Source organism: Lissotriton helveticus, chromosome 10 (genome assembly GCF_964261635.1).
Source record: "Lissotriton helveticus chromosome 10, aLisHel1.1, whole genome shotgun sequence".
Taxonomy (NCBI): domain Eukaryota; kingdom Metazoa; phylum Chordata; class Amphibia; order Caudata; family Salamandridae; genus Lissotriton; species Lissotriton helveticus.
This window is the reverse complement of record NC_136071.1, coordinates 191,961,610-191,987,791: the sequence shown is the minus strand read 5'-3', so window position 1 is coordinate 191,987,791 and position 26,182 is coordinate 191,961,610. Positions and strand designations below refer to the sequence as shown.

The window sequence follows — 26,182 nt, the reverse complement described above, 5'->3', positions numbered from 1 at the left end:
CGAAAGAAATGCTCTAGAATGCGTATGCTCCCTTCTTACTTCCTGTGCAAATCTAACCATGCTGGACCTACATCACTGAGATGATGAAGTATTGCTCCTATTGGTGGTCAATTGATTTATTGTTTATATTTCTGTCTGATTTACAGAGTTTACAATGCCCACCAATCTACACTTTCTATTGTGGACACACTGTATAACTATGGTCTAGTGTTTGAGTGACTGTCCTCCTGGCGTGGGAATGCCTTGCCTTTTTCTGAATTCCCCACACCTGTCGTTTGAGAACAGTGCAGACTCAAACAAAGTACATTGGGTTGATAGCACTTCCATTCGGTTAGCATCAGTACACTAAAGTTATCTGGTAAAGCAAAAATAAGTAACACTGAATACACTTAGTACACAATTAATTATTATGAAACAGTATTTCAATCTAATTTATAAACAACTAAGTAATCAGTGGTCATCTGCTTAAGTAGAAATCAATATCCTGTAAATAAAGTGAAATAGAAACTATAATTGAAAGGCAGAAAAAAATACGAAGGATTTAATCAGTACTATATACTTCGAAAATAGGAAATTAAATGATTAAGAGATCTGTATTTTTCATTTCTTTATAACATTTCCCAACTCTTGTCATAAAAATATTAGCAAATATGTGCTACATGAGGAGCAGATGGTATATCATTGCCAATGGCACACGCTGGTCCGGTATCCATTTATAGGAGTAGGAAACAGAAGATTGCTGCAAAGACAGACAATGTGATTGTCCGTGCCGCATGCACTGTTACACCTGAAAAAATAGCAAAGATAGCAACATAAAAGTTTTTTATTGTAAGGTTAAGAAATGTTTCCAGGCAACATTACGACTGGACAATAACTTGCAAACAAGAGCCTGATGTACAAATAATATTACACATACGCAATTAGTTTACAAGCACAGATCAATCACATACGTTAGTTTTACTTATATTATTGTGTTTATTTTTTATTTATACCCCTCTTCAACTAGGTGTCAAACAAGACAGCATGAGTGGGATCAAGAGCAAAAAGACAACAGGAACATAACAAAATTAGTAGTGCAACCACGGTATTAAGGCTGTATGAAAATATTGCAAATATTGTCCCTTTTCCATAAAGCAATGTGTTCAATAATGCCAGTCCTAATACACAACATGTTTGGTCACCCCATGATTTGTTTTTTGTTCTATGAAGTGTTAGAAGCAGCAGGTCCGCGGACCGCAAAACCCCATAGCAGCTCTTCTTATTTTTTTTATCAAAGACACATGGTGCCCTACCAATGTCAAAATTCAGAAGGTGAACCTACCTTTAACAGACAGCCAATTAATCAATTTCTGTAAGTCTGATGAGTCGAACGAGGCCATTATGCTGGCACCCCAATCATCAAACGTTGACAGTCCAGAGGGCCCTCATATAAGGCATTTACACAATTAAAATCGGAATTGACTTAAACTCCGCTTATATGTTTTGTGAATTTGGGGGAAAAACGTATGATTTAATCGCAAAGAATCTTAGATTAGTCACCGTTAAAGCAAATTTAATGGAGCCATCCAGAAAAGCAGGATGAGGCAAGTGTAGGAAACATGTATATGTGTTTCACTCTACAAACGTCACTTCCATTTCTAAGCACTGTGTTTTTGGTCGCTAAAATTCTGTTTATCTGCACCTACTTGAAGGAATTTCACATTTTACAATCGTAAAAGGATTTACTCCCGAGAAGATTTTCATGTGAGTACAGGTCTTCTTTTAAGAAGCAGTCAGTGTGTGGGCATTCTGGATGCAAAAGTCTGGAATGTTTGGGTGCCTCACTTAATTCTCTCTGGGGCTAACTTCGAATGTGGCAGTCCAACTGCTGTACCACCGTTGTGGCAGTCGAGAGAATGTGGCCAGACCAGCGGCTTCCTGACTGCTGCTTTACTAGTAAACCACTGGGTCGGCTTTGTACTGGTTGCAGTCATGAGGTAACAGCATGTAATGGGTCACAGAGTGAACCTGAAGGCAATGCCACCGCACTGCAGCATTTGCACAGCTGAGTGATCACTGTTGCCAGTCACCATGCTGTGCATGGCACAAAATGTGTGCATGAGAGTGCAGGCATAACATGTGCCCCCAGCAACAATGGCCAATGGGCAAAAGTACCCAAGGATCCCGTTTGGGGCCCGTCCATGTCTTTCTGCCAAACCTTTAGTGGTGGGTTCTCTGCCATGAAAAGGTTGGCAGAAATGCAACTAGTATTTATCATGGTGGTGCCGGCATCAGCACCGCCTCCAAACCCCACACCTTCCCCATCCCCGCGGGATTAAGGATCCTGGTGGTGGCGCCAGTCTTTCGGCGGTCCGACCGCCATGCTTGTAATCAGGCAGTCAGACCACCTAATCGGCGGCGGTGATCCCGCCACCGACGCCATGGTGGTCCCCAGACTGGCACAATCGGAATCAGTCCCTCTGACTTATTACCATCCTGGAAAAAGTTGGCAACGGGAGTTAACAATTAAAAAAAAATGCTTACTTAGCTACACACTTACACAAACACCACTTCATCTATTCATTTAGAGATAAGTCATACTTAGTGTATTATAAAATCATTATTACAAGTATACAGTTATCCATACAGTCACTCACACAATCATTGAGTCTTATGTATACTTATTTATATACAACAACTGACACATACACTGCCTTTTATTTTTCTAGTTTGTTGGACATGTACCATTGAGAAATATATTTGCTCATCGCCACACCCATAAAGATATTCACTCACCCAAACAACTGTTAGAACATGTAGTTTTTACTTCATATATCTACTGAATCAACTATTCACACATCTTTGGGCAGTCACACACCCTCCACCGAACCACACACACATTCACCCTCCCATACAAATACTCAGTTAACTAATCAATAACTAATATAGACTTTCACATAGCTAGTAACCAACTGGAGAACCAGTTTACACAACAACTGACAAAGTGATACAAATATTCACACAGTTTAGTCACTATCCACTATATTTAGTGAGACACTATAAATTGTTAAAGTCCTCCATCCAAATATTTATTTTTATATATCCACTCATACTTCAATGCAAATTGCTGTATATATAATGCATATTTAAATAACGAAGCAAACCACATTCACTGGATGATGTCATCAGTGATGTCATCATTGATGTAATTTGAGATGTCATCAGTGATGTCACTGACCATGTCATGAATGATGTAATATGTGACATCAGCAGTGGATTGCGGGTGCGCGAAATATAGTTAGTACAACTAACTATATAGGAGCAATTTCAATGGTTTTGTATGAGTGAAATGTCCAGCTAACTATAACACCCCTAAAACTTATAGTTTTTTGAGTGAATTTTAAAGTTTTTTAAAATGCTAATTCCTAACTATATAAGGCCTGAAACCTATGGTTTTTTCTGTGAATTTCAAAGGTTTTTTAAATGCTAATTCCTAACTATATAAGGCCTGAAACCTATTGTTTTTTCAGTGAATTTGCAAGGTTTTTTAAATGCTAATTCCTAACTATATAAGGCCTGAAACCTATGGTTTTTTCAGTGAATTTGCAAGGTTTTTTGAATGCTAATTCCTAACCATATAAGGCCTGAAACCTATGATTTTTTAGTGAATTTGCAAGGTTTTTTAAATGCTAATTCCTAACTATATAAGGCCTGAAACCTATGGTTTTTTCAGTGAATTTCAATGTTTTTTTACATGCTCATTCTTAACTATATCAGGCCTGAAACCTATGGTTTTTTCATTGAATTTCGAAGGTTTTTTAAATGACAATTTTTAAATATATTAATTGTTTTTTTTTTTTATACTGATTTACTACATTTTTGCAGGCAGGTGCTCAGAGGGCACGCCCCCTTTTTACAACACTCTGCAGCGCAGCTCCATGGCGCTTACTGGAGATACCTGTTGGACTAGTTCCCTCTAGGAGACCTCTGGATTGAACAGGAATTAATTCCCCAACTTAAACTGTGCAAACGCACCCTGTAGAGTGTTCTAAATTGGGGGATTAAGTTCCCTTGCATACTGGGGGTCCCTGGGGGCCAACTAGCCCACCATGAGCCTCCACACTTCTTTATCACTATGCCCCGCGATTTTGTCCCCCCAGGGGGTAATTTGAAAAAAAAAAAACAGGTTTAAAAAAAAAAATGTTGGGCCTTGGGGGTCCTTGTGGGACCACCTGGGCAGGCCTAGGGGGTCAGGGTGCTTCTACCGTGCCCCCTTTTTGAGTTCTACACGTTTGTTTTTCTGCTTTCTTGTGCCTCAGTCTACCGAGGCACAAGATGGCTGCCATCAATTTCTGTTTTGGAGTGTTGACAGACAGTGGCAGCCTATCAGCATGCAGCTCCCCTTGCATACTGGGGGTCCCTGGGGGCCAACTAGCCCACCAGGAGCCTCCAGTATGCGCCAGGGGGCTGCGTTGGTTTGCCCCAGGGGGCGGCAGTCCCCGGGGCAGTGTGGGGGGATTGGGGACCCCCCCCACACTTCTTTATCACTATGCCCCCGCGATTTAGTCCCCCCGGGGGGTAATTTGAAAAAAAACAGACCAGGTTTAAAAAAAAAAAATTGGGGTCTTGGGGGATTTTGTGGGACCACCTGGGCAGGCCTAGGGGGTCAGGGTGTGTCTACCCTGCCCCCTTTTTGTGTTCTACACGTTTGTTTTTCTGCTTTCTTGTGAAAAATCGGGGGGTGCTTGCACTGTGCGCGCACGGGTGTGCGCACGGTGCGCGCTTATAGATATATAATTTTTTTCTCTTTTAATTTTCTCAGGAACTACTGGAGGGATTTACACTATTTAACCAAAAGCGTGATCTGCGTACCAGACTCTACCATTTTGTTAAGTTTGGTGTAATTCCGTTCAGCGGTTCGGGCTGTAGCCGTGTTTAAAGGTCCTTGGAAATTAACATAGGGAAAACACGTTTTGGGACCCCCCTTTTTTCTCGGCCCCCGCTTGACGAATCTACCCGAGACTTTCAGGGAAGAAGCGGAGCGGAACGGGCCATCTTCTTTGAGAAATTCGCGAACATTCAACAACCGGCGCCAAAGTTATTACCAATAGAATGTTGTGGATTTCCTATGGAAACTAGGTCCTAACTATGTATACCTACTGGCGACCGCCAGTAGGTAATATATATATATATATATATATATTCACTGAAAAAACCATAGGTTATAGACCATATATAGTTAGGAATTAGCATTTACAAAACCTTATTTTACTCACACAAAACCATTGAAATTCCATATATAGTTAGTTGCACTAACTATATATCGCGCACCCGCAATCCACTGCTGATCATGTCACATATTACATCATTCATGACATGGTCAGTGACATCACTGATGACATCACTGATGACATCTCAAATGACATCACTGATGACATCATCCAGTGACTGTGTGTTTCTGTAAAGTTTAAATATGTTTTACATATTGAAGAATGAGTAGATGTATAAGTGTCTGGACGAAGGATTTAGTAGGTGCATGACTGAATGTATGAGTGAGTGATTAAATGTGTCTCACTGAGTGCATGGGTTAGTGACTAAACTGTCTTAATTTGTGCATCATTATGTCTGTTGTTCTGTAAACTGCTGCATGTGTTGATCAGTAGCTATATGATTAACTATATGGGTTATTGATTGATTGTCCAAGTATTTGTATGGGAGACTGAGTGTGTGTGTGGCTGGCTGGGAGGTGTGTGACTCTGTACAGATCAATGTGTACTTGTATCAATGATTGTATAAGAGAGTAAGTATGTGTTAGTATATGGTTGAAAACGTAAGGTGCTCTATGTTTAACTGTATAGAGTAGAAAATGGAAGTGTGATTGATTCTTTACAGGACTGACTAGGTGTGTGAGTAACTCCATGGATGAGTGGCAGAGTGTGAGTGTCTGTATAGGTGTATGAGTGCATATGATAGTGTTGTAAAGATGAGTGATTGTATGTATGAATGATTGTATGGGTGAATGAGTGAATGTGTGTGTAGACGTAGGAATCAGTGAGTACGTATGTAGTAACTAGTATTGGTGTGTCAATGGTTTCAAAAATTATACTCTGTTTTTAACACTGGGTGAAACAGAGGTTATATTAAAATGTGAGGAGATGCATTGTATTGTCACATGAATGATATCATCAGTGATGTGGTCATTGATGTCAAATGAGATGTCATCAGTGATCTCATCAGTGATGTCATTTGAGATGTCATCAGTGATGTCATCAGTGATGTCACTGACCATGTCATGAATGATGTAATATGTATATATATTTACAACAAGGGGTGGTGAGGGACAGAGTCTCTGAATTAAGCAGAATACTCTCACCCAGTCAAAAGATCAGGGCTAGATCCAACACCGTTTTTTAGCTCATTGCACCATCCCAGTTTCAGAACCTGGCTGTATGCAAATTAGTCTGTTCCTGTCCCAGTGCATGATGGGAACAGGGCAAACCAAACTACAAAAGCCAATTCTTACACTGGGAAGGAAACAAGCTTCCGGGGACCGGTTTCTGGCATTACAGCCGTCTTCGGCCCGGCTTGCTTGAATCCTGATGGTGCAATGAGCAAGGGACTCATGTCTGAGTATACCCTTCCACGCTTAGGGTGGACAAAAATATTTACAACAAGGGGTGGTGAGGGACAGAGTCTCTGAATTAAGCAGAATACTCTCACCCAGTCAAAAGATCAGGGCTAGATCCAACACCGTTTTTTAGCTCATTGCACCATCCCAGTTTCAGAACCTGGCTGTATGCAAATTAGTCTGTTCCTGTCCCAGTGCATGATGGGAACAGGGCAAACCAAACTACAAAAGCCAATTCTTACACTGGGAAGGAAACAAGCTTCCGGGGACCGGTTTCTGGCATTACAGCCGTCTTCGGCCCGGCTTGCTTGAATCCTGATGGTGCAATGAGCAAGGGACTCATGTCTGAGTATACCCTTCCACGCTTAGGGTGGACAAAAATATTTACAACAAGGGGTGGTGAGGGACAGAGTCTCTGAATTAAGCAGAATACTCTCACCCAGTCAAAAGATCAGGGCTAGATCCAACACCGTTTTTTAGCTCATTGCACCATCCCAGTTTCAGAACCTGGCTGTATGCAAATTAGTCTGTTCCTGTCCCAGTGCATGATGGGAACAGGGCAAACCAAACTACAAAAGCCAATTCTTACACTGGGAAGGAAACAAGCTTCCGGGGACCGGTTTCTGGCATTACAGCCGTCTTCGGCCCGGCTTGCTTGAATCCTGATGGTGCAATGAGCAAGGGACTCATGTCTGAGTATACCCTTCCACGCTTAGGGTGGACAAAAATATTTACAACAAGGGGTGGTGAGGGACAGAGTCTCTGAATTAAGCAGAATACTCTCACCCAGTCAAAAGATCAGGGCTAGATCCAACACCGTTTTTTAGCTCATTGCACCATCCCAGTTTCAGAACCTGGCTGTATGCAAATTAGTCTGTTCCTGTCCCAGTGCATGATGGGAACAGGGCAAACCAAACTACAAAAGCCAATTCTTACACTGGGAAGGAAACAAGCTTCCGGGGACCGGTTTCTGGCATTACAGCCGTCTTCGGCCCGGCTTGCTTGAATCCTGATGGTGCAATGAGCAAGGGACTCATGTCTGAGTAATATGTGACATGATCAGCAGTGGATTGCGGGTGCGCGATATATAGTTAGTGCAACTAACTATATATGGAATTTCAATGGTTTTGTGTGAGTAAAATAAGGTTTTGTAAATGCTAATTCCTAACTATATATGGTCTATAACCTATGGTTTTTTCAGTGAATTTTCAAAGTTTTGTAAATGCTAATTCCTAACTATATGGGTCATTAGGATGGCGGATTTCCCGCATACTCCGGGCCGGCGGAAGCCACCGCCGGCCCGGAGTATGCGGGAAATCCGCCGAGGAGGCCTGAAAGACCCACCGCCAAATCAGGATGGCTGGTGGGTCTCCCAATCCGTCCGCCGCTTTTCCGCCGCGGTCGGAAGGCGACCACGGCGGAAAAGCAATAACATGGCTGGCGGTGTCTGTCAGACACCGCCAGCCATATTAGGATGCAGGGTGAGTCATGCTTTTCCGCGGCGGCTTTTCCGCCGTGGAAAAGCATACGGACAGTCACTTTGGGGGCCCGTTGCGGGCCCCCTGGGTGAAGGTTGCGTGGGGGGTGCACATGGGGGGTACCTATGGTACCCCCCTGCCCTTGCGTGCACGAAGCGGCAGGCACCGCGCGGTGCCTGCCGCTTTGTGCATGCAAATGCACACCTTTCGTTTTTTGCATTGCGGCAGATGCTGCTTCAAGCAGCATCCGCCGCAATGTAAAACATACAGGATGTGCCCGCCAGGGTGGCGGTCACATCCTAATTGCTATGGAGGGACCGCCGCTGCCCATGCGGACGGTCCCTCCAACTCAGGGGTGCCATCCTAATCGGCCCCTAAATATGGTCTATAACCTATGGTTTTTTCAGTGAATTTCATTGGTTTTTTAACAGCTAATATCTGTAGCTGTAAAATGTATTCTTCTTTAAATCCAAAAATATATTTTATATGTTTATGAATAATTTTTTTTTTTTAATATTTTTTTTTCTTCGTTCCCGCTTCGCGAATCGGGAAGCTTCCCGTTAGCTGACCTTGATGCCGCGAAATAGACCGCGAGCCGGTAAACGTTTCTTTACCGCAACTGCCGCGTTAGAAAACAACATCGTGACGCCTCCCGTCCGCATGACGTTTCACGTTGTCGCGTGATACGTCATATGACGTGCTACGTTAGCGAACTGGTACGCGAAGCGAGTCGCAAAGCGCAGGTTTCTGGAAGCAAACCGGGAGGCCCTGCAAAGCGCTTAACGTAAACACAGCAGGTCATGTGACTTGGTAATAACACTTTTCATTGGTTCATTTCACTTTTGGTTTCCTAATGATGTAAGACTAGGTCATATAATCTAAAATGAACACTTTTCATTGGTTGAGAACTCTTGTTTTTCCCAAATGATGAAAATCCCTCCTTCTTTCCTCACTCTGACTTTCATCATTGTGAGAGAAAGACCCTTTGTGATCACTGAGCAATGGCTTCTTTAGTAGCTTCAGCTGGTGCTTCCCCACCACCTCCACCACATCCAAGGAAGAGTGGACCACCTGCTCAAGTTATAATTCAGCAAGAAGAGGAAGAAGAAGAAGACGAGGAAGAGCAGGAAGAGAGGCAGTTTTTGCCTGAGGAGCCCAGGACGTCTCACCGGAAAGAAAACTTCATTTGGCAATTTTTTAAAATTCCCAAAGGTCAGAAAAAAGTAAATGCAAGATACGTAACTTGCCTTATATGTCAAGATAGACTGTCCAGAGGAACCGAGAAAAAATACAGTTTCGGAAACTACACAATGCATCGCCATATGACTAGGTGGCATCCTAACAACTACAGTGCTGCACAGTTTCGGAACGACCTAGATAATCTCCCTATTATGGCCAGAAGATCTGTTGTACCGGAAGTAACGGGGCCAGAGGGCAGGGAGATGGTGCCAAATATACAAATGAGATTTGGTGAAGTAAAACACATCTGCGTATTTTGCGATGGATTCATTTGCTACGGAGAAAGAAGCATCACTCTGATCAACAGAGCTATTGACTATCATATGCAAGTTTGTACGAAACGCCCAAAATAATAAATACTTTTTTTTTGTTTTGTTGCTCCTGTTGAGCCCTTTACAATGAATCGTTTTCATTGCCCCCTCCAAGTAAAACCCAAAAAAATATAAAACTGTTCAGAAAAATTCAAAAAAAGTAAAAAAATGTTCCGAAAAATAATAAAAAAAATATAAAACAACAAAAACAATAAAAAAAAAAGTTCTTTTCAGAACTACCTCCCCGTTATTAAAAAATTGGTACAATATTTGGAACTGTGCCAACCTCTATTTCTCTTAGTTCGCTTCCCAGTTCGCTCGCCGGTACGCGAACCGGAAGCGAACCAAAAACAGTAAGTATAAGGGAAGGAAACAGACACTTATGTTAAAAGAAAGACAGCTATAGGGGAGTAAACTAGAGATACTATTACCCGTAATCCACTGCTGATGATGTCACATATTACATCATTCATGACATGCTCAGTGACATCATCAGCAGAGGATTGCGGGTTTTTTGGCAACGTGCCTTATCCACGGTTTAATAACGCTGCCTTTTGCTTTATATAAGTTTTCAAATTGTATGAAATATATACCAATAGGTCGTTATGAACCTTTAGGTAGTGCTTTTCTTCATGAGGTCTGGTCGCTTCCATACACATACAGATGTTTCAAAGATGATCAATAAGTTTATCTGAATGGAGAGGAATGCACTGAGACGCCAGATCATTCACTAATGTGTAGGCACATACAGTTACACGGTTCATGCAACAAACACCGACCAAATATGGCTTGCGTGTTGCAAGGCACGCCAGTTCCTGCTATCATCCCCACGTTCAAGTTGTTGGAAAATGGTAGTTATTTGATGCTCAATAATGAAGATTGTTCTGAGTTAATTAAAAGTATTCCTTTTATCGTAACAGTAAGTGAACGGGTTATTTGCTGCAGAAATGTTCTATTTCCTCCCACACATGAACATAGGGAGTTTTCAATCTGGCCACAAATACCAACCTTGAGAGAGATTTCAACGGCATGGCAAGAATAAGAGCTCTTTTGTCTCAGAGAGAGGTGGCCTTGAGTTCGGCCCGTGAAACTTTCGTGCTTCACATAGCGAACACCCGTACAGAGGTGCAGACCCTTTTCAATTCAGATTTGCCTTTCAATTTCAGCAAGATGGTTCGGACTATCTTTAACGCATCCTCCACAAAGGCCCTGGCGCACTTTTTTAAAGTTGTTACCAGTGGTCTCGTGACTTCATTTGAGAAAATCTTTGGAGTCATCCCTGCTTTCTTTCATTCTATTTTCTCCACTCTGCTTCGTGGATTGGCATTTTTACTTGCATTACCAGCGGACGCTCTTGTGCTTTTTTACATTTTTAAATATGGATGTCCCTCCTATGCAACCTCCCACCCTGCAGCTGCTGACACTGTTCCGCAATCGCATGCTAGAATATTATGGCACAATGCCGTTGGCGATATTAAGCACGGCATATGGATTATCTTTTCGATTCTCCTACTTCACCTGTGTCCAGCCTGTATTTCACTGCCTGACCTGTGATTTCGATTGGGCCATTGATTTGTGTCTCTGCGGACCGGTTTCTCCTGACGTCGACTTTAATCAGCTGATGACTCCTATCATTACTCACGAGTTGGTTTGTCCTGGCGAAAGGATTATGGCTGTGGCATTGATGCATGGACTAATTGGTCCCTGGAATTTACTGGCGGCAGCACAGTCTTTCTTGGAACAGAGCTTTCTTGAAAACCCACCGAGCTGTCCTCTGATGGTGATAGAGGATCCGGTGCTGGGAGAGCACGTATGTTCTTTTCCGCTTTTAAATTGGATGGCTGAACTGTTTTCGGATGAAGACGGTGACTTCCTATTGGAGGCTGTTGCAGCTTATTTTGCATACACAGTTATGTCATAGACCTTTTTCATGTTTGATATGCTGAGTACTAGCATTTCATTGACAATTCATTGACTTATTTGTCAAGTTTTTATTATTTACCTTGCCTATTGGCTTAAGACTCGATAAAGTACTTGGCTGTTTTATTTTTCTTTAGCATTAAATTTTCCTAGTTTTTAATGCTTTACCTTGCGGACCGTCCACATATAAACTTGCAATCTGCTCTCATGAGATGGCACTTCTATTATCTTATTCAGTTCGTTTCCGGATCATGGGGAGGTGTCATCTAGGTCCTGGATATCTTTACACCGTGTTAAGTTAGCATGGGCTCATTACCGGTTTAAACGCCATTTTTCCTTTTTTGCAACTTCTGCACACGACACTTAGTTGTTGCTTTAGCTTTCAACCTAGTAGTTCATCGTGGTTTACATGAGAATAATATGTTATTGCTCTACTATCTGCTTTGCTTGTTAAACTATATCTGTACAGCGAGTGCTAAAGTTTCAAGAACAACACGATACAGAATTGTTATGAGGTCTGATCTCCACGACTTCATACTCATAACATAAGTGCAACTTCTGCCAATTCTGGGCATGAGGCGGGTTTTATATTGCTTTGCCGAACACACATACACAACAGTTGATGCGGTTCACATGAAGAGAGAGCTGGTGTATGCTGATGTGATTCCTTCAAATCTAAGACACTAAAGTATGGGCACGCCCTAAACCAACACAAAGAGAACTTCTTAGCAAATAATATAATATGTGTATTAGGGAGGGTGAGATATAAGCAGCCGCGGGCCGTGGAGGGAGTTACGGTGAGGCAGGGAGGCGGGGAGGGGGAGAAGCAGGGTGGAGCCCTCTCTACCCTGCCCCTCCCCCTCCCCGCCTCCCTGCCCCACCGTAACTCCCTCCACGGCCCGCGGCTGCTTATAAGTGTTGCTAACTCTTATTCATTTACAGCATGTTAACATACTGTCACCATTCGCTTTTTATGTACTAGTAACTATGCTGGTAATTTTGCTACTGATAATATGTGTACTTGTATTCTCCACCCTGCTTCTCCCCTTCCCCGCCTCCCTGCCTCACCGTAACTCCCTCCACGGCCCGCGGCTGCTTATAAGTGTTGCTAACTCTTATTCATTTACAGCATGTTAACATACTATCACCATTCGCTTTTTATGTACTAGTAACTATGCTGGTAATTTTGCTGATAATATGTGTACTTGTATTATCTAAGATACTACGCCTGAGAAGACGGCATTAGTAAATAAACATTTCAAATACACATGTGTTCTTCTTAACTCCATGTTCTGGTTTCTAAGAAATATATAACGACCGACTGTTCATGAGTTCCACGTATCCTGAGGTACTATAAGTTCATATTCTGGATTGTCTAAACATTGAGAGTTTGTTATATCCAATGTGACACTGTACCTAGCTTGCTAAGGGGTTTTTGATTACTAACGTGAGTTTTGGGACACCCTAATTCGCCGAGGTTCCAATCCTCTGTCCACAGTTCTGTGTGAGAACAGAAACCCTGCGACAGGGGCACCCCCGACCCTTGCTGGAGCTTCATCACACTTGCGATACAACTCCAGCAATGCGCCACCTTTACGGCACAGATACATCACGCATCTGTGCTGTTTTTGCCCCATGATGCGCCGCATTGTAAATGCAGCACACCATAGGTGACGGAACAGCGGCACAGAATGACTAACACATCCCTGGTGATGCGCCAGTCATCATAAATCTATCCCTATGCTTCTTATCTTGTTAGAGATGAACCGCCATATGTATCATCAAAGTTTTTTGCATTTCCTAAATAGCAAACTTTAAGGAATAAATAGCGATTCTTTACCATTCCTAGTTTGCGATTAGCTATTTGCTAATTACAAATTACCCATTCATTTCCTTCATTTCCATAGGGCGGTTGGACTCACTTTTAGCTCGAACGGCTGAATGGATTTCCACGAAACTTGGCAAAATTGTAGGGACTGGTAGCCCGATGTGCCTTTGCTATGTCTCAAGATATATGCTCCAGTGGTTTTTACGAAAATTAACTTTGAAAAATATATATTGGGCTACATTGGCCTATATATATGTTGGAGCCCAAATGTAGCCCAATGTAGCCCAATGAAGCCCAATGTAGCCCAATGTAGCCCAAAGATGGCCGCCAGACACAAAAAAAACAAATGTAGCCCAAATATCAGCCAGATGTAGCCCAACTATAGCCCAGTGACAGAATGACCAATCAGCTTCGCAAACCTCCGTTACGCGAAGCGGAGCGCTGTTACAGATATATATCTTTTTTTGAACGTTAATTTCTCAAAATCCACTGCAGCACATATATTGAGACCTAGCAAAGGCACATCGGGCTACCAGTCCCTAATATTTTGCCAAGTTTCGTGCAAATCCATTCAGCCGTTCGATTATTATTATTATTATATTTTTTTGCCCCGCGGGGCCCTTTTAAAACCTCCACATCAAACCTAGGGGGTCAGCGAGGATCTACTATGCCCCCTTATGGTTATTTCCCCCTTTGTTTTGGCCTCCTCTTGTCTCTCGATCCTACCGAGAGACAAGATGGCGGCCGCTACGGACTTTTTGGAATGTTGACAGACGCCAGAGAACCAATCAGCTTCGCTTCACAAAGCTCCGTTGCGCGAAAAGTACGCGTCCTGGGACGCTGCCCGGTCCGCTGTTACAGATATATATCTTTTTTTAAACGTTAATTTCTCAAAATCCACTGGAGCACATATATTGAGACCTACAAAAGGCACATCGGGCTACCAGTCCCTACAATTTTGCCAAGTTTCGTGCAAATCCATTCAGCCGTTCGGGCTAAAAGTGAGGCCAACCGCCCTATGGAAAACTCAATGTTAAAAACATGTTTTGGGACCCCCCTTTTTTCTCGGCCCCCCCTTGACGAACCCCCCCCAAATTTTCAGGGGCTGCTCAGAAACAAAATGTGCCATTTTCCTGAAAATTTCAGCCAATTCCGTCCACAAACGCCAAAGTTATTAGACATAGAATTTTCAAAAAACCCATAGAGAAAAAATCCTAACTATATATACCTACTGGCGACCGCCAGTAGGTAATATATATATATATATATATATATATCCAACAAACAAAGTTGCCTGCAAAAGGAGTTGCCACACGACAGGTAAGTATATGCCACACTTTCTTTAATGCAGGTTCAGCGATAAAACTGCCACACAGCACTCAAATAAGTCCAGTGAGCGCCTGACGCGTTTCGTGTTCCTCAAACACTTTTTCAAAGGCTTCTGGAAAAGTTAGCACATTCAAAACGATTTCTTGGCACCACCTGAAGATGTAATGAAGTCCCGCCCCAGTGGGCGTGGCCAACCACCTGGCCTTCTGGACTACGTAGTGCCAAATCTTTCTACATTGAGCCGTTCTTCGATGTGCCTCAATACACAAGTATTACCCCAGTGGGCTGGTGATGCGTGGAAAATGTCATCACTGAAACATCGTTCCTGCATCAAAACCGGCTACTTGTCTCTGTTTACCCCTCAATTTGGGCAGTAGGTTTTTAACAAACCAAGTGCACCCCACGCCAATCATTGGATGTCATCACAAGATGTCACTGCAGGCGCCCATCTGATGGATCGGCGTCCTTGGGCTTGTATAGTCCACGGCCAGAGGTCGGCAGAGTCAACAGGGCCTCGGCGGCTCAAACGATTTATCAATGTTACTGCTCCAAAGTCCCACCAGAACCGCTTGAACTCCAGGGGCGGGTGCTTGCATTGACGAGGGTGAGGTCTTGCATAACAATGGAGGCTCTTATCCAAAGGATATGCAGCACTCTCAGGGTGTAGATAATTCTTTATTAGCAGCTCTCCATATTCATTTCGGCATCTAAGCCTTCTTCAGTGTCTGAACTGCTCAATTATGGTACTTGGTGTCCCGTTGGTTTATGTTGTGAGTCCCCAGTTCTCATAGGTTGGATCACAGCCAATGGAAGGGCTGCAGAGCGATGTTTTTTTTAGCTGTGGTGCGTCATGATCTGTCCGCTGGCATTGTGGTCCTTGATGTCCACATTCCGCCTAAATGGCAGGATGATGTCATCAGTGATGTCATCAGTGATGTCATTTGAGATGTCATGAGTGATGTAATATGTGACGTCATCAGCAGTGCATTGCGGGCATGCAAGTTATAGTTAGCTGAACTATAACGGGGGAATTTCAATGGTTTTGTGCGAGTGAAATGTCCAACTAACTATAACGCCCCTGAAACCTATGTTTTTTCCTGTGAATTTCTAAGGTTTTTTAAATGCTAATTCCTAACTATAACGTGCCTGAAACCTATGCTTTTTTTCAGTGAATTTTAAAGGTTTTTTAAATGCTAATTTCTAACTTTAAAAGAACAGAAACCTATGTTTTTTAAGTGAATTTAAAGCTTTTTAAATGCTAGTTTCTAACTATGCCTACAGAGGTAGGACATGTGAAGGAAGAAGAAAAAGCACACAGAAAGAAGGAAAAGAAATGCAGAAAGAAGCAACAGAAGTCCTCAAAGACGAAGAAAAGTGCAGGAAGAAGGAAGACGTGCAGAAAGAGCAAACAGAGGAGCAGAAAGAGGCCTTGTGGCAAAATCATCCTGTACCCTCAACTTTTTCAGCTGGGTACTGGTGGTAACTGACTCTGACTAACCAGTCCTAGAACCAGTGCTATGCTAAAACACACTTAGAAAACAGTTAAAACACCTACATACACTATGGAACACTATGCGTTGGGGTAGCCCTGTTATTAGCATGACCTCCTCTGTAAGCCCCTAGTATATATTAGGGCAGGGGGATTCAAATTAGCTCTTAAAACGCGCCACAGGGCGCGTTTGCACACCGGTGAAGGGAAGGGGGTGGCTGAGATGACTTGTGCAAACACGCCATGAGGCCGTTTTAATTTGGGGGATAAAGTCCCCTTAAATCCTGAGTGTCCCTTGGGTACAACGAGCCCATCAGGTATCTCTAGTTAGCACTACAGAGCTGCGTTGCAGAGAAAATGGGCACGGCCTGGACCACCTATCTGCAACGCAGCGCAGTGGCGCTTACTGGAAGCACCTGGTGGGCTAGTTGGCCCCCAGGGTCCCTCAGGATTGAAGGGGAATTATTTCCTCAACTTAAAACGTGCCACAGGGCGTGTTTGCACACGTCACCTCAGGCCTCATCCCCTCCCTTCACCACTGTGTAAACGCGCCCTGTAGCCGTTCTAAGTTGAGAGAATAAGTCCCCTTGAATCCTAAGGGTCCCTAAGGTCAAACTAGCCCACTAGGTACCTCCAGTAAGCGCCACAGAGCTGCGTTCCAGAGAGGTGTAAAAAGGGGCGTGGCCTCTGAACACCTCTCTGCAACGCAGCTCCCTGGCGCATACTGGAGATACCTGTTGGGCTAGGTGGCCATCAGGGACCCTCAGTATTGAAAGATAATTAATTTCCCAACTTAAAACGCGCCACGGCGAGCGTTTACACAGTGATGAAGGAAGGGGGCGTAGCCTGAGGTGACATGTCTGCAAACACGCCCTGTGGCGCGTTTTAAGTTAGAGAATGAATTCCTCCTCAATCCTGTGGGTCCCTGGGGGCGAACTAGCCCACCAGGTACCTCCAGTATGCGCCAGGGGGCTGCGTTGCAGAGAGGTGTTTAGAGGCCACGCCCCTTTTTGCAACACTCTGCAACGCAGCTCCGTGGTGCTTACTGGAGGTACCTGGTGGCCTAGTTGGCCCCCAGGGACCCTCAGGATTGACAAGGAATTAATTCCCCCACAGGGTGTGTGTGTGTGCACGCATGTGAACTCAGGCCCCGCCCCCTCTCTTCACCACTGTGCAAACGCACCCCGTAGTACGTTTTAAGTTGGGGAATTTAACTCCCCTTGAATGCTGAGGTTCCCTGGGGTGCAACTAGCCCACCAGCTACCTCCACTAAGCGCCACAGAGCTGCGCTGCAGAGAGGTGTAAAAAGGGGCGTGGCCTCAGAACACCTCTCTGCAACGCAGCCCCCTGGCGCATACTGGAGATTCCTGGTGGGCTAGTTGGCCCCCAGGGACCCCCAGTATTCAAGGGGAATTTGTTCCCCATCTGCAAACGAGCCAGGGGGCGCGTTTGCAGAGTGATGAAAGGAGGTCCGTGGCCTCCGGCGCGATGCCGGTCTTTTAAAAAAAAACTAAATTAAGAAGGGGGGCTGTGTAGCCCCCCTTCTTTTTCTGTTTTTTTGGCCCTGGGGACCCCATCCCCCAGGGCCTTCCCTCTAAAAAAAAAATTCATATTTTAAAAATGCGGAAGGGGGACGCGTGGCCCCCCTCCCGAGGCCTTATTCAGCCCCGGGGACCCCATCCCCCGGGGCATGGCTTTTTTTTTTTACTTTTGGGGAGGGGGGCCGTGTGGCCCCCTCCCGGGCCACTTATGGCCCCGGGGACTCCATCCCCTGGGGCCGGCCTTTGTATTTTTTTTAACGTTTTGGGGAGGGGGCCTTGTGGCCCTCCTCCCGGGCCACTTGTAGCCCCGGGGACCCCATCCCCCGGTGGTGACCCTCTCGGTTGGGGACCGTGGGGGGTCCCCAATCCCCTCACGGTCCCAGCTGGCTCCCTGCGTCCTGCGGGAGCCGGCATTGCTTTTCCACATGGGGAGCAGCTAACATACTGCACCCCATGTGGAAAAGCAATCTGCTTTGCTTCATTGAAGCGAGAGCAGGTTTCCTTGCTCTCGCTTCAATGAAGCAAAGCAGTTTGCAATGACGCGGCTCCCTCCCTGTCATTGCAAACTACAGTGTACCGGGGGTGGGCACCCCAGGACACTGCAGGAGCCGGTCCTGCGGGTCCCGGGTCCTGCGGGGTGGCGGTCCCAAGGGCCACAACAAGGGTCCAGGAGGGAGCCGCACAGCCTCCTCTCATATTTTACGAAGCCTCGGGGGTGGTGGCCCCGGACCCCCCAATTTGAATCTTTAGAGCCCCGGGGAGGTTGCGGTCCTCGGGGCATGTGGGGGGCTTGAGCCCCCCCACACAGGGTATTTTTTTTCCTAAAAAAGCCCCGGGGTGGTGGTCCCCCTGGGCTGCGGGGGGACCGTGAGCCCCCGGCATATATTGTGATAAAGTCCCGGGGGTGGCGTTCCCCGGGGCTTGGGGTGGCCTTTAAGCCTCCCCACCCTCTTATTTACAATGTCCCGGGGGTGGCTGTCCCCCGCACATTTTATTATAAAGCCCAGGGGAGTGGCAGTCCCTGGTGCTGGGGGGTCCCTTTGGGCCCCCACCCATTTCTTGCATTGCCCCTGGGATTTGGCCCCCCGGGGGCTGAATATTAACAAAGCGCGGGAGCCCGCGCTTTGTTATGTTTTTTTATCGGCAGGATCCGCGCACCCTGGACGGATTTTGCTGATTTAAAAAAAAAAAAAAACATCTGGGCCTTGGGGGTCCTTGTGGGACCCCCTGAGCAGGCCTAGGCCTAGGGGGTCTACCCTGCCCCCTTTTTGCGTTGTGCGCGTTTTTTTCTGCTGTTTTCTTGTACCTCGGTTCTACCGAGGCACAAGATGGCTGCCAACACTTCCTGGTTCGGAGTGTTGACAGCCAATTAGCATACAGCTCATGCTCGGCAGGGTGCGCGGATCCTGCACGGCCATAGACATGTATGTGATTTTACTTTTGATTTTCTCAGCAACTACTGAACGGATTTACAACATTTAACCAAAAGGCACGACTCTGAACCAAGGGCTACCTCTTTTCCAAATTTGGTGTAATTCCGTTCAGCAGCTCGGGCTGTAGCTGCGATAAAAGGTTCCTAAGGGAAATTGCATGGGGAAAACACGTTTTGGGACCCCCCTTTTTCTCGGCCTCAGCTTGACAAATCACCCCGAGCCTTTGAGGATAGGAACGGAACGGATCGCCCCACCGGTTTTTGAAAATTTCGCAAAGATTCGTCAACCGACACCAAAGTTATTCCAAATAGAATGTTGCGGATTTCCTATGGATAATGGGTCCTAACCATAACTACCTACTGGCGACCGCCAGTAGGTAATATAAACATACACACACATATATGTGTGTGTGTGTTTATATGAGTATATATTTATATTTATATTACATTTTGCTAAAATGTATTTAAATAATATTATATTAATGTTATATATTCAAATATTTAAGATTTACTAATTTAAACTCACCTGCCGCAGAGGCATAGAAGGTTTACCCCGCTTCTTCAAAGGGAGTCTGTGGTAAATGCTTTCTATATCTATTCCCCTTTGCCACTGCATCAGAATGTCCTGTGACATCATGGAATGTTTAAGTGCCTGACTATGGCTAGAGAGTCAGTTGGTCATCTCAGGCTGAGGAGCTGGTAGCTCGCTCCTGGTGGGGTTTTCTACTTGTATCTTACTATCATGTAACCTGCCACCTACGCATCTGCTAATAAAGAGGGATCTTATACTACAACTGGACTACGCATCCTTGTTTGTGTACCACATTTTGGCGACGTTTTGGACTAACCTATGCTGCAAAGAAGGAATATTGCAACTCAGCTATAAGGAAACCAAGGACTGTTCTACATTTAAGTAAGTTTATCTCCTGGAGATCAGAGTTACACCCAGTAAACCCCACCAGTGTCCTTTTCAGCTTGGACAGCCTGTACCCTGGGCGTTTGTGTTGTGAGAGACCTAACTGCCTTCTTGCTGTCTTTCTGCTTTTACGCTTGTATTTCTTACTTTTCAAACTATCTCTATGACTCACTCTTATGTCTACAGTCTCCTCTGGATTACTGTGCTCTGTCTTAACTTTTTACTTGCTGTTGTTCACTAACGGAAGAGGATGTGTGGTAAATGCTTTCTATATCTATTCCCCTTTGCCACTGCATCAGAATGTCCTGTGACATCATGGAATGATTAAGTGCCTGACTATGGCTAGAGAGTCAGTTGGTCATCTCAGGCTGAGGAGCTGGTAGCTCGCTCCTGGTGGGGTTTTCTACTTGTATCTTACTATCCTGTAACCTGCCACCTACCCATCTGCTAATAAAGAGGGATCTTATACTACAACTGGACTACGCATCCTTGTTTGTGTACCACAGAGTCCCAACTAGAGGTACCACTGAACCACTGAACCGAGGTCGACCATTTACACTGTGGCTTCCATTACAACCCATTACATTTTACCTCCCCTTGCATTCTGTCTGATGCCTGAGTGTCCTGTCTTGGAGGCTTGAACTCTGTTCTATCAGTGAGGTGGGAAACCTCTGCCAAGTCCGTTCACTTTTCCTTTAAAGCGAGACGGAGCGGAGGGTGTGATGAGAGGTAAAGGAGGTCTGTGTACCACACCCTTTGTGGCCAACCCGGGGCGATCAATATGACTTGGGCCCTGCAAATCTTCCTCAGAACTCAAGGAATCAAGGGTATTGGAAAGAAACGGGTAAAGAAGCTGAGAGCCCCAATCTAACCGAAAAGCGTCCCCCAATGATCCCCACATAGGATACTGGAGACTTCAGAAGGACAGGCAGTGCGCGTTCTGATGAGTGGCAAATAGGTCTAAACGAGGAAACCCCCACATCCTGAAAATTTGATGAATCACCTTTGGATGAAGACACTACTCATGATCGGCCAAGTACTGCTGAGTGAGACTGTCAGCATGCACATTCAGCTCTCCGGTCAGGTGATTCAGGATCAGGCAAATCTGATGGTCCTGAGCCCAGGGCCAAAGTCGCAGAGCCTCTCTGCAAAGAAGATACAACCCCACTCCTCCCTGTTTGTTGATGTACCACATTGTGGTAGGGTTGTCTGTCAGGACCTGAACTGACAGACCGCGAAAGAGGGAAGAAAGGCCTTGACAGACAAACGTATCGCTCGAAATTCCATAAGATTGATGTGAAACAATCTTTCCTCTGGAGACCAAAGACCTTTGAACTCCAAATCCCCCATATGAGCTCCCCACCCTATAGTGGAGGTATCCGTTATTACTGTGGCCATCGGAGAAGGAGGTTGAAACGGCTTCCCTTGAGACAGTTTGCCCGAAACACTCCACCATAACAGATCCTCTGCAGTGTCTCTGGAGATCCTCACCACCTCATTGAGATCTCAGTTGTGTTGAAACCACTGCCTGCAGAGACACCACTGGCGGGCCCTCACATGCCAGTGTGCATGGTTGACCAAAAGTATGCAGGAAGCAAACAGACCTTGAGGTCTGGAACAGCAGCTCCATTCTGAAAAAGTGGAATCATAGCCTGGATGTCTTGAATCCTCTGTATAGGCAGGAGGGCACGACTCACAGTAGAGTCCAGTACTGCCCCTACGAACTGGCTGCACTGAGAGGAATTAATTGGGATGCTCCCCTTGCATGATAGAGCTAAAAGACATACTCTGCATACTTTGAGACATAAAATTAAGAACCTGAAAATATTTAGTTTGCAGACTGGCCATAAATACTGACATTGAAACTCTGTAGTTTGTCACAACAGAGAGAATCATGCCTAATAATAACATTAACAAATATTATATGTGCAAATTAGTGTTTGACTAGAACCCTATGACAGAATAGCGGTTTCCTCTAATATGTCTCATAAAAGCAGAATAAATTAAATTAAACATCCAAAATACATTCTAAGATTCAAAATTGATGTCAACTTAATTAGCTCATGAAAAAAAAGGGAAGTACGGTCCAATAAAGTGCAAGTGCAAAAAATGTATTAACTACTCAATTCATCACATGTTGTTAGCAATTATCCTACATAGCAAACAAAAGAAAGATATATATATTTTGTTGAATTGTAAAAATTTGCAATTTTTTATTTAACAGAGGGGGAAATCTAGTGTCTGGCGATATTTTAGAACTTAACAGTTTTAGCTCCTAACGGACTCAGTAGAGGTGTGATGTAGGTGCCAGAGTGCAATGTCATGAAATTGTTTTAGAATGTGGAGTTTGCAGTTACATGGGGTTTGCAGTTACATGCAACACAATAAAGATGTGTAATACTAAGCTCTGTGGGTTGCGTTGTTATTGGAGGCTACCCAGGCTGGAAGGCCCTGAAAGCTGCACCTATCAATTACTAGATTCACAGGGGAGATATGGTAGTTTACTACAACACCATGCTTTTATCATTGTGCATCCAATCCTCAGTGCATTTTAAATGTGTTGTCCCCCATTCCTTATCCACAGGCATATGTGATTGTAGTTTGTTTGACGTATGGTGACTGAAACACGAAGGAGAATGTGATTACACCTTTTTTTGGAAAGTACATTAGTCACATAATAGGACAGATATTTTCTTATTGTTGGACTTGGCTCTTTCAGAAGGGTCACCCCAAAACATTTTGCCTTCACCCCTCCTATTTTTTTCTGAATTAGTTTACATTGGCCTTAGGAATCTGTGCACTCTACCACTGGTATTGGGGCTAAAGTTCTTGTGCTAACTCCCTAACACATGGCATAATCGACTTACGCCTGATTGCCATATTTAATTTAATTATACATCCCTAGTAAAGTGATATACAGGGCCTTTAAATTAAATGTTACTAGTGGGTCTGCAGCACCTGTTGTGCCACCCACTTACGTAGCCCTTCAAAACATGTGTCTAGCTTGACATTCCAGCCTGCTAGCAGTTTTAAACTGCCTATTAGACTTGGCAAAATAACCCCTTTGTAAAGCCTAAAATGTCCTTTTTAATGCATGCAATTCACCCCGAAGGTAGGCCCAAGAGAGCCCATAGGGCAGGGTGCATTGATATTAAAAAGTTGGACATGTACTTGAACATGCCCTGATAGTGAAAAACTCTTAAATTCGTTTTTCTCTACTGTAAGGCCTAACTTTTCCATAGAATAACATTAGGTCATTTTATGTTATTACATTTACTACGTGCTAACATTTGATTAGGAACAAGTAGGAAAGTCATGTTTGGTGTCTGAGACATTGTAATTTTAAATCCTCTATAATGGTAAAGTCAGATTTCTTAAAGTGCCCCTTTTAGAAAGTTGGCATTCCCCTGCTCAAAATATTTGGTGTACCCCGATCACATGACTACTGGGAGTGAGTGGCAGTGGACCTTGGTATATTCCTCTCACTCCGCCACATAATAGAGGGATTAGGTGTGCCTGGATGGTCCATCTGAGAGAGGATGGGGCAAAGCTGGGCACAGGCTCACTTGCAAGTCAATAGGCTGTGCTCTGTTTTCACACTAGTCTTTTGTGTCTGTAGCCGGGCTGGAGTCAGGGCAGAGATGCAGGAAATTCCAAGCAGTTTTGAAACGGGAAATTCTAGAGTGGTCTCCTATTTCAAAGAAAGCACTAGGTATGGACCTGCAGAAGGACTCTCAGAGGACAGCCTGCTTCTGTGGCCTGCTGTGCACTTCAATACCCCTTTGCTGCACCAAGAAGTACTGCAACCATCTTGAACCCACACCTGGGCCCTGCCTGAGTGAGTTCTGACCCTCCAAGCGGTGCCTCTTCAGTTCTGGACCCTTGAAAGTGGTGCTACAGGTACTCAGACAGCCCAAATCCAAAATCTTGGAATTAGAACATGTCTGGCCAAAATGTGCTCTGAGAAAGGAGAGGAGACTGGGACTTAACTGCTCATCAATCCGCCAAAGGTGCTGTGCTGGTAGGCATGACTTTGCAGCAGCTCCCACTTCACTTTTCTCTGCAGCAGTACATCCTGTTTAGCGGCTTCACTCAGAAGGGGTACCAGGTTCATGGAGCCCTTGTTGGCTACAGCCTGCAGCTTCAACCCTCTGGGAATTTTCGACTTTCAAAATGGAGACTAAGGGCCTGATTATGAGTTTGGGGGTCCGATGGACCACCAAACTGATGGTGGCTGTGCGGCACGCTACACCGGCGGTTCGACCACCCTATTACAAGTTTGGTGCTCAGACCGCCATTGGACCACTGCAACCGCCGGGGATCTGTGATCCCTCGGCGGTGGCACGCAATATGCTGCCGAGCACTGCCAAGCATATTACAAGTTTCCTCAACGCCACAATTTTCATGGCAGTGAGCCCGCCATGAAAAGAGTGGCGTTTTTCTCAAGGCCTGGATATGCATACAAGGGGGCACATGGTGTGCCCCCCTATGTGCTTGCACCCCTTGTTCCTTCATGGCATGAGCTTCACAGTCTATGCCGTGCAGGAACAGGCTTTGGTACTCCTTCAGCCCTGCTTTGCTAAGGTTCACATATGAGCCTTAGCATGGCACTGCCGTGGGTCACTCCTGGGTCCACCTCCTATACCAGGAGAAAAGTTCTAATCCGGCTGGGGGTCGAGTGTTGTGGTGTGGAAGCGTGGCTATGGCGTGGCGGCCCGCTCCCACACCGCCAAACTCGTAATCAGAACTAACCCTGGGCGGTGAACTCCGCTCCGCTTGCAGATTTTGCGGAGTTTTCCACGCTCCGCGTTACATTGAGTTCGCGTCCCGACAAGATTTTTCCTCGTTCGCGATAGTCAACCTCAAGTTGGAGATCGAGAGGGTGGAAAATCAACCTCCTGGTGAGATTTCTTAATGCAGGCAGTCAGATTTCTCATTGTGAGTGGTCGCATTTGCTTGTGACTGTTCGCGTTGAGAAACCGTCCATTCGCGTTGAGAAAGCTGCGGCTCGAGTAAAATTGTACTTGAGCGGCAGAAAAGGAAGCAGCGCCCGCTTGCGCTGTGCATGGTGCCATTCGTGTTGATTGGACAGTGCAGACAAGCGTCTGGCACCGAAAATCATCCCGAACAGCATTTATCTAAAGCACTCTGCACGTTGGGGAGCTTCGCATAGCGCGCAGAGTTTTTTTTGCACTTCGCGGAGTTCCGCGTAGCTCCGCGAACTCCGACAGGCTTAATTAGAACCTAAGTCCAAATGAAGGATTCTTCATGGTGACTTTAGTTTGCGCCTCCCCAACGCAACGCCTCCTCCTTGGACACCGGCAGCTGCCTTGGCCCGCTAAACTTTACCTTCTGAGATATTTTCCTACAATATTTCTTCAAAGTTCAAAGGTAAATGGAGACCGGGCCCAATCCACTTCCTGCATCGGACCCGCCCTACACGCGGTCGGCCATAACATTCGACTTTGCCCCGGCCTTGCGCAACTAGATGTCAGCGGTTGGTGCTTTGATCTTTTAGGCAATAGATTTCACTTTAAACTTTAAAACTATGTAACACTGGTTCTTCATAACACTGGTTGGCATTCTGGTGTCAAAATATTTATTAAAATTTACTATGTTTCTAAATTGGTGTCGGATTTTTCTTCTGCTATCACTTTATAGCTGTTTGTGTGCTGCATAAATACTTTGCACATTGCCTCGAAGATAAGCCTGACTGCTTTTGTGCCAAACTACAAGAGGGTTAAGCAAAGGTTAATTTAAAGACTTTAGTGGTTCACCCTGACAGCGATTGTGGCTGTTGCCTGAGCTGGTTTCACCTCCCTCAACCAACAACCCAGTTTCTTACACGGATTCATAGGCTTCTATTCCTGAACGCCATTTTGATATTGGAACCTGATTCCTGTTGACACCCCCATGTTGCTAGTTTTAGACTACCCAGTGATGACACCACCCATCTCAAAGGTTGAAAGTTGCAATTGCGTTTATGAGTATAGCTTTCAGAAGTATGAATAGAATGCCTTTAAACACTAATGTGCAAAGCATATCGTGTCCTGGAACATGGCCTGGGATGCTGCAAAAGAAGTGTTTCAGGG

At 45.0% G+C, this 26,182-nt stretch overlaps 1 protein-coding gene across 1 annotated transcript in view; it reads right to left on the bottom strand.

Moving 5' to 3' along the window:
• Positions 1 to 513: 513 nt before the first annotated feature.
• Positions 514 to 26,182, bottom strand: part of LOC144786128 (uromodulin-like) — a 649,354-nt gene continuing 623,685 nt past the window's right edge. Inside the window, exon 19 of the mRNA XM_078665094.1 lies at positions 514 to 787. Within this exon, the coding sequence (XP_078521220.1) occupies positions 714 to 787 (74 nt within the window). The 3' untranslated portion in view covers positions 514 to 713. The remainder of the gene's footprint in view (positions 788 to 26,182) is intronic.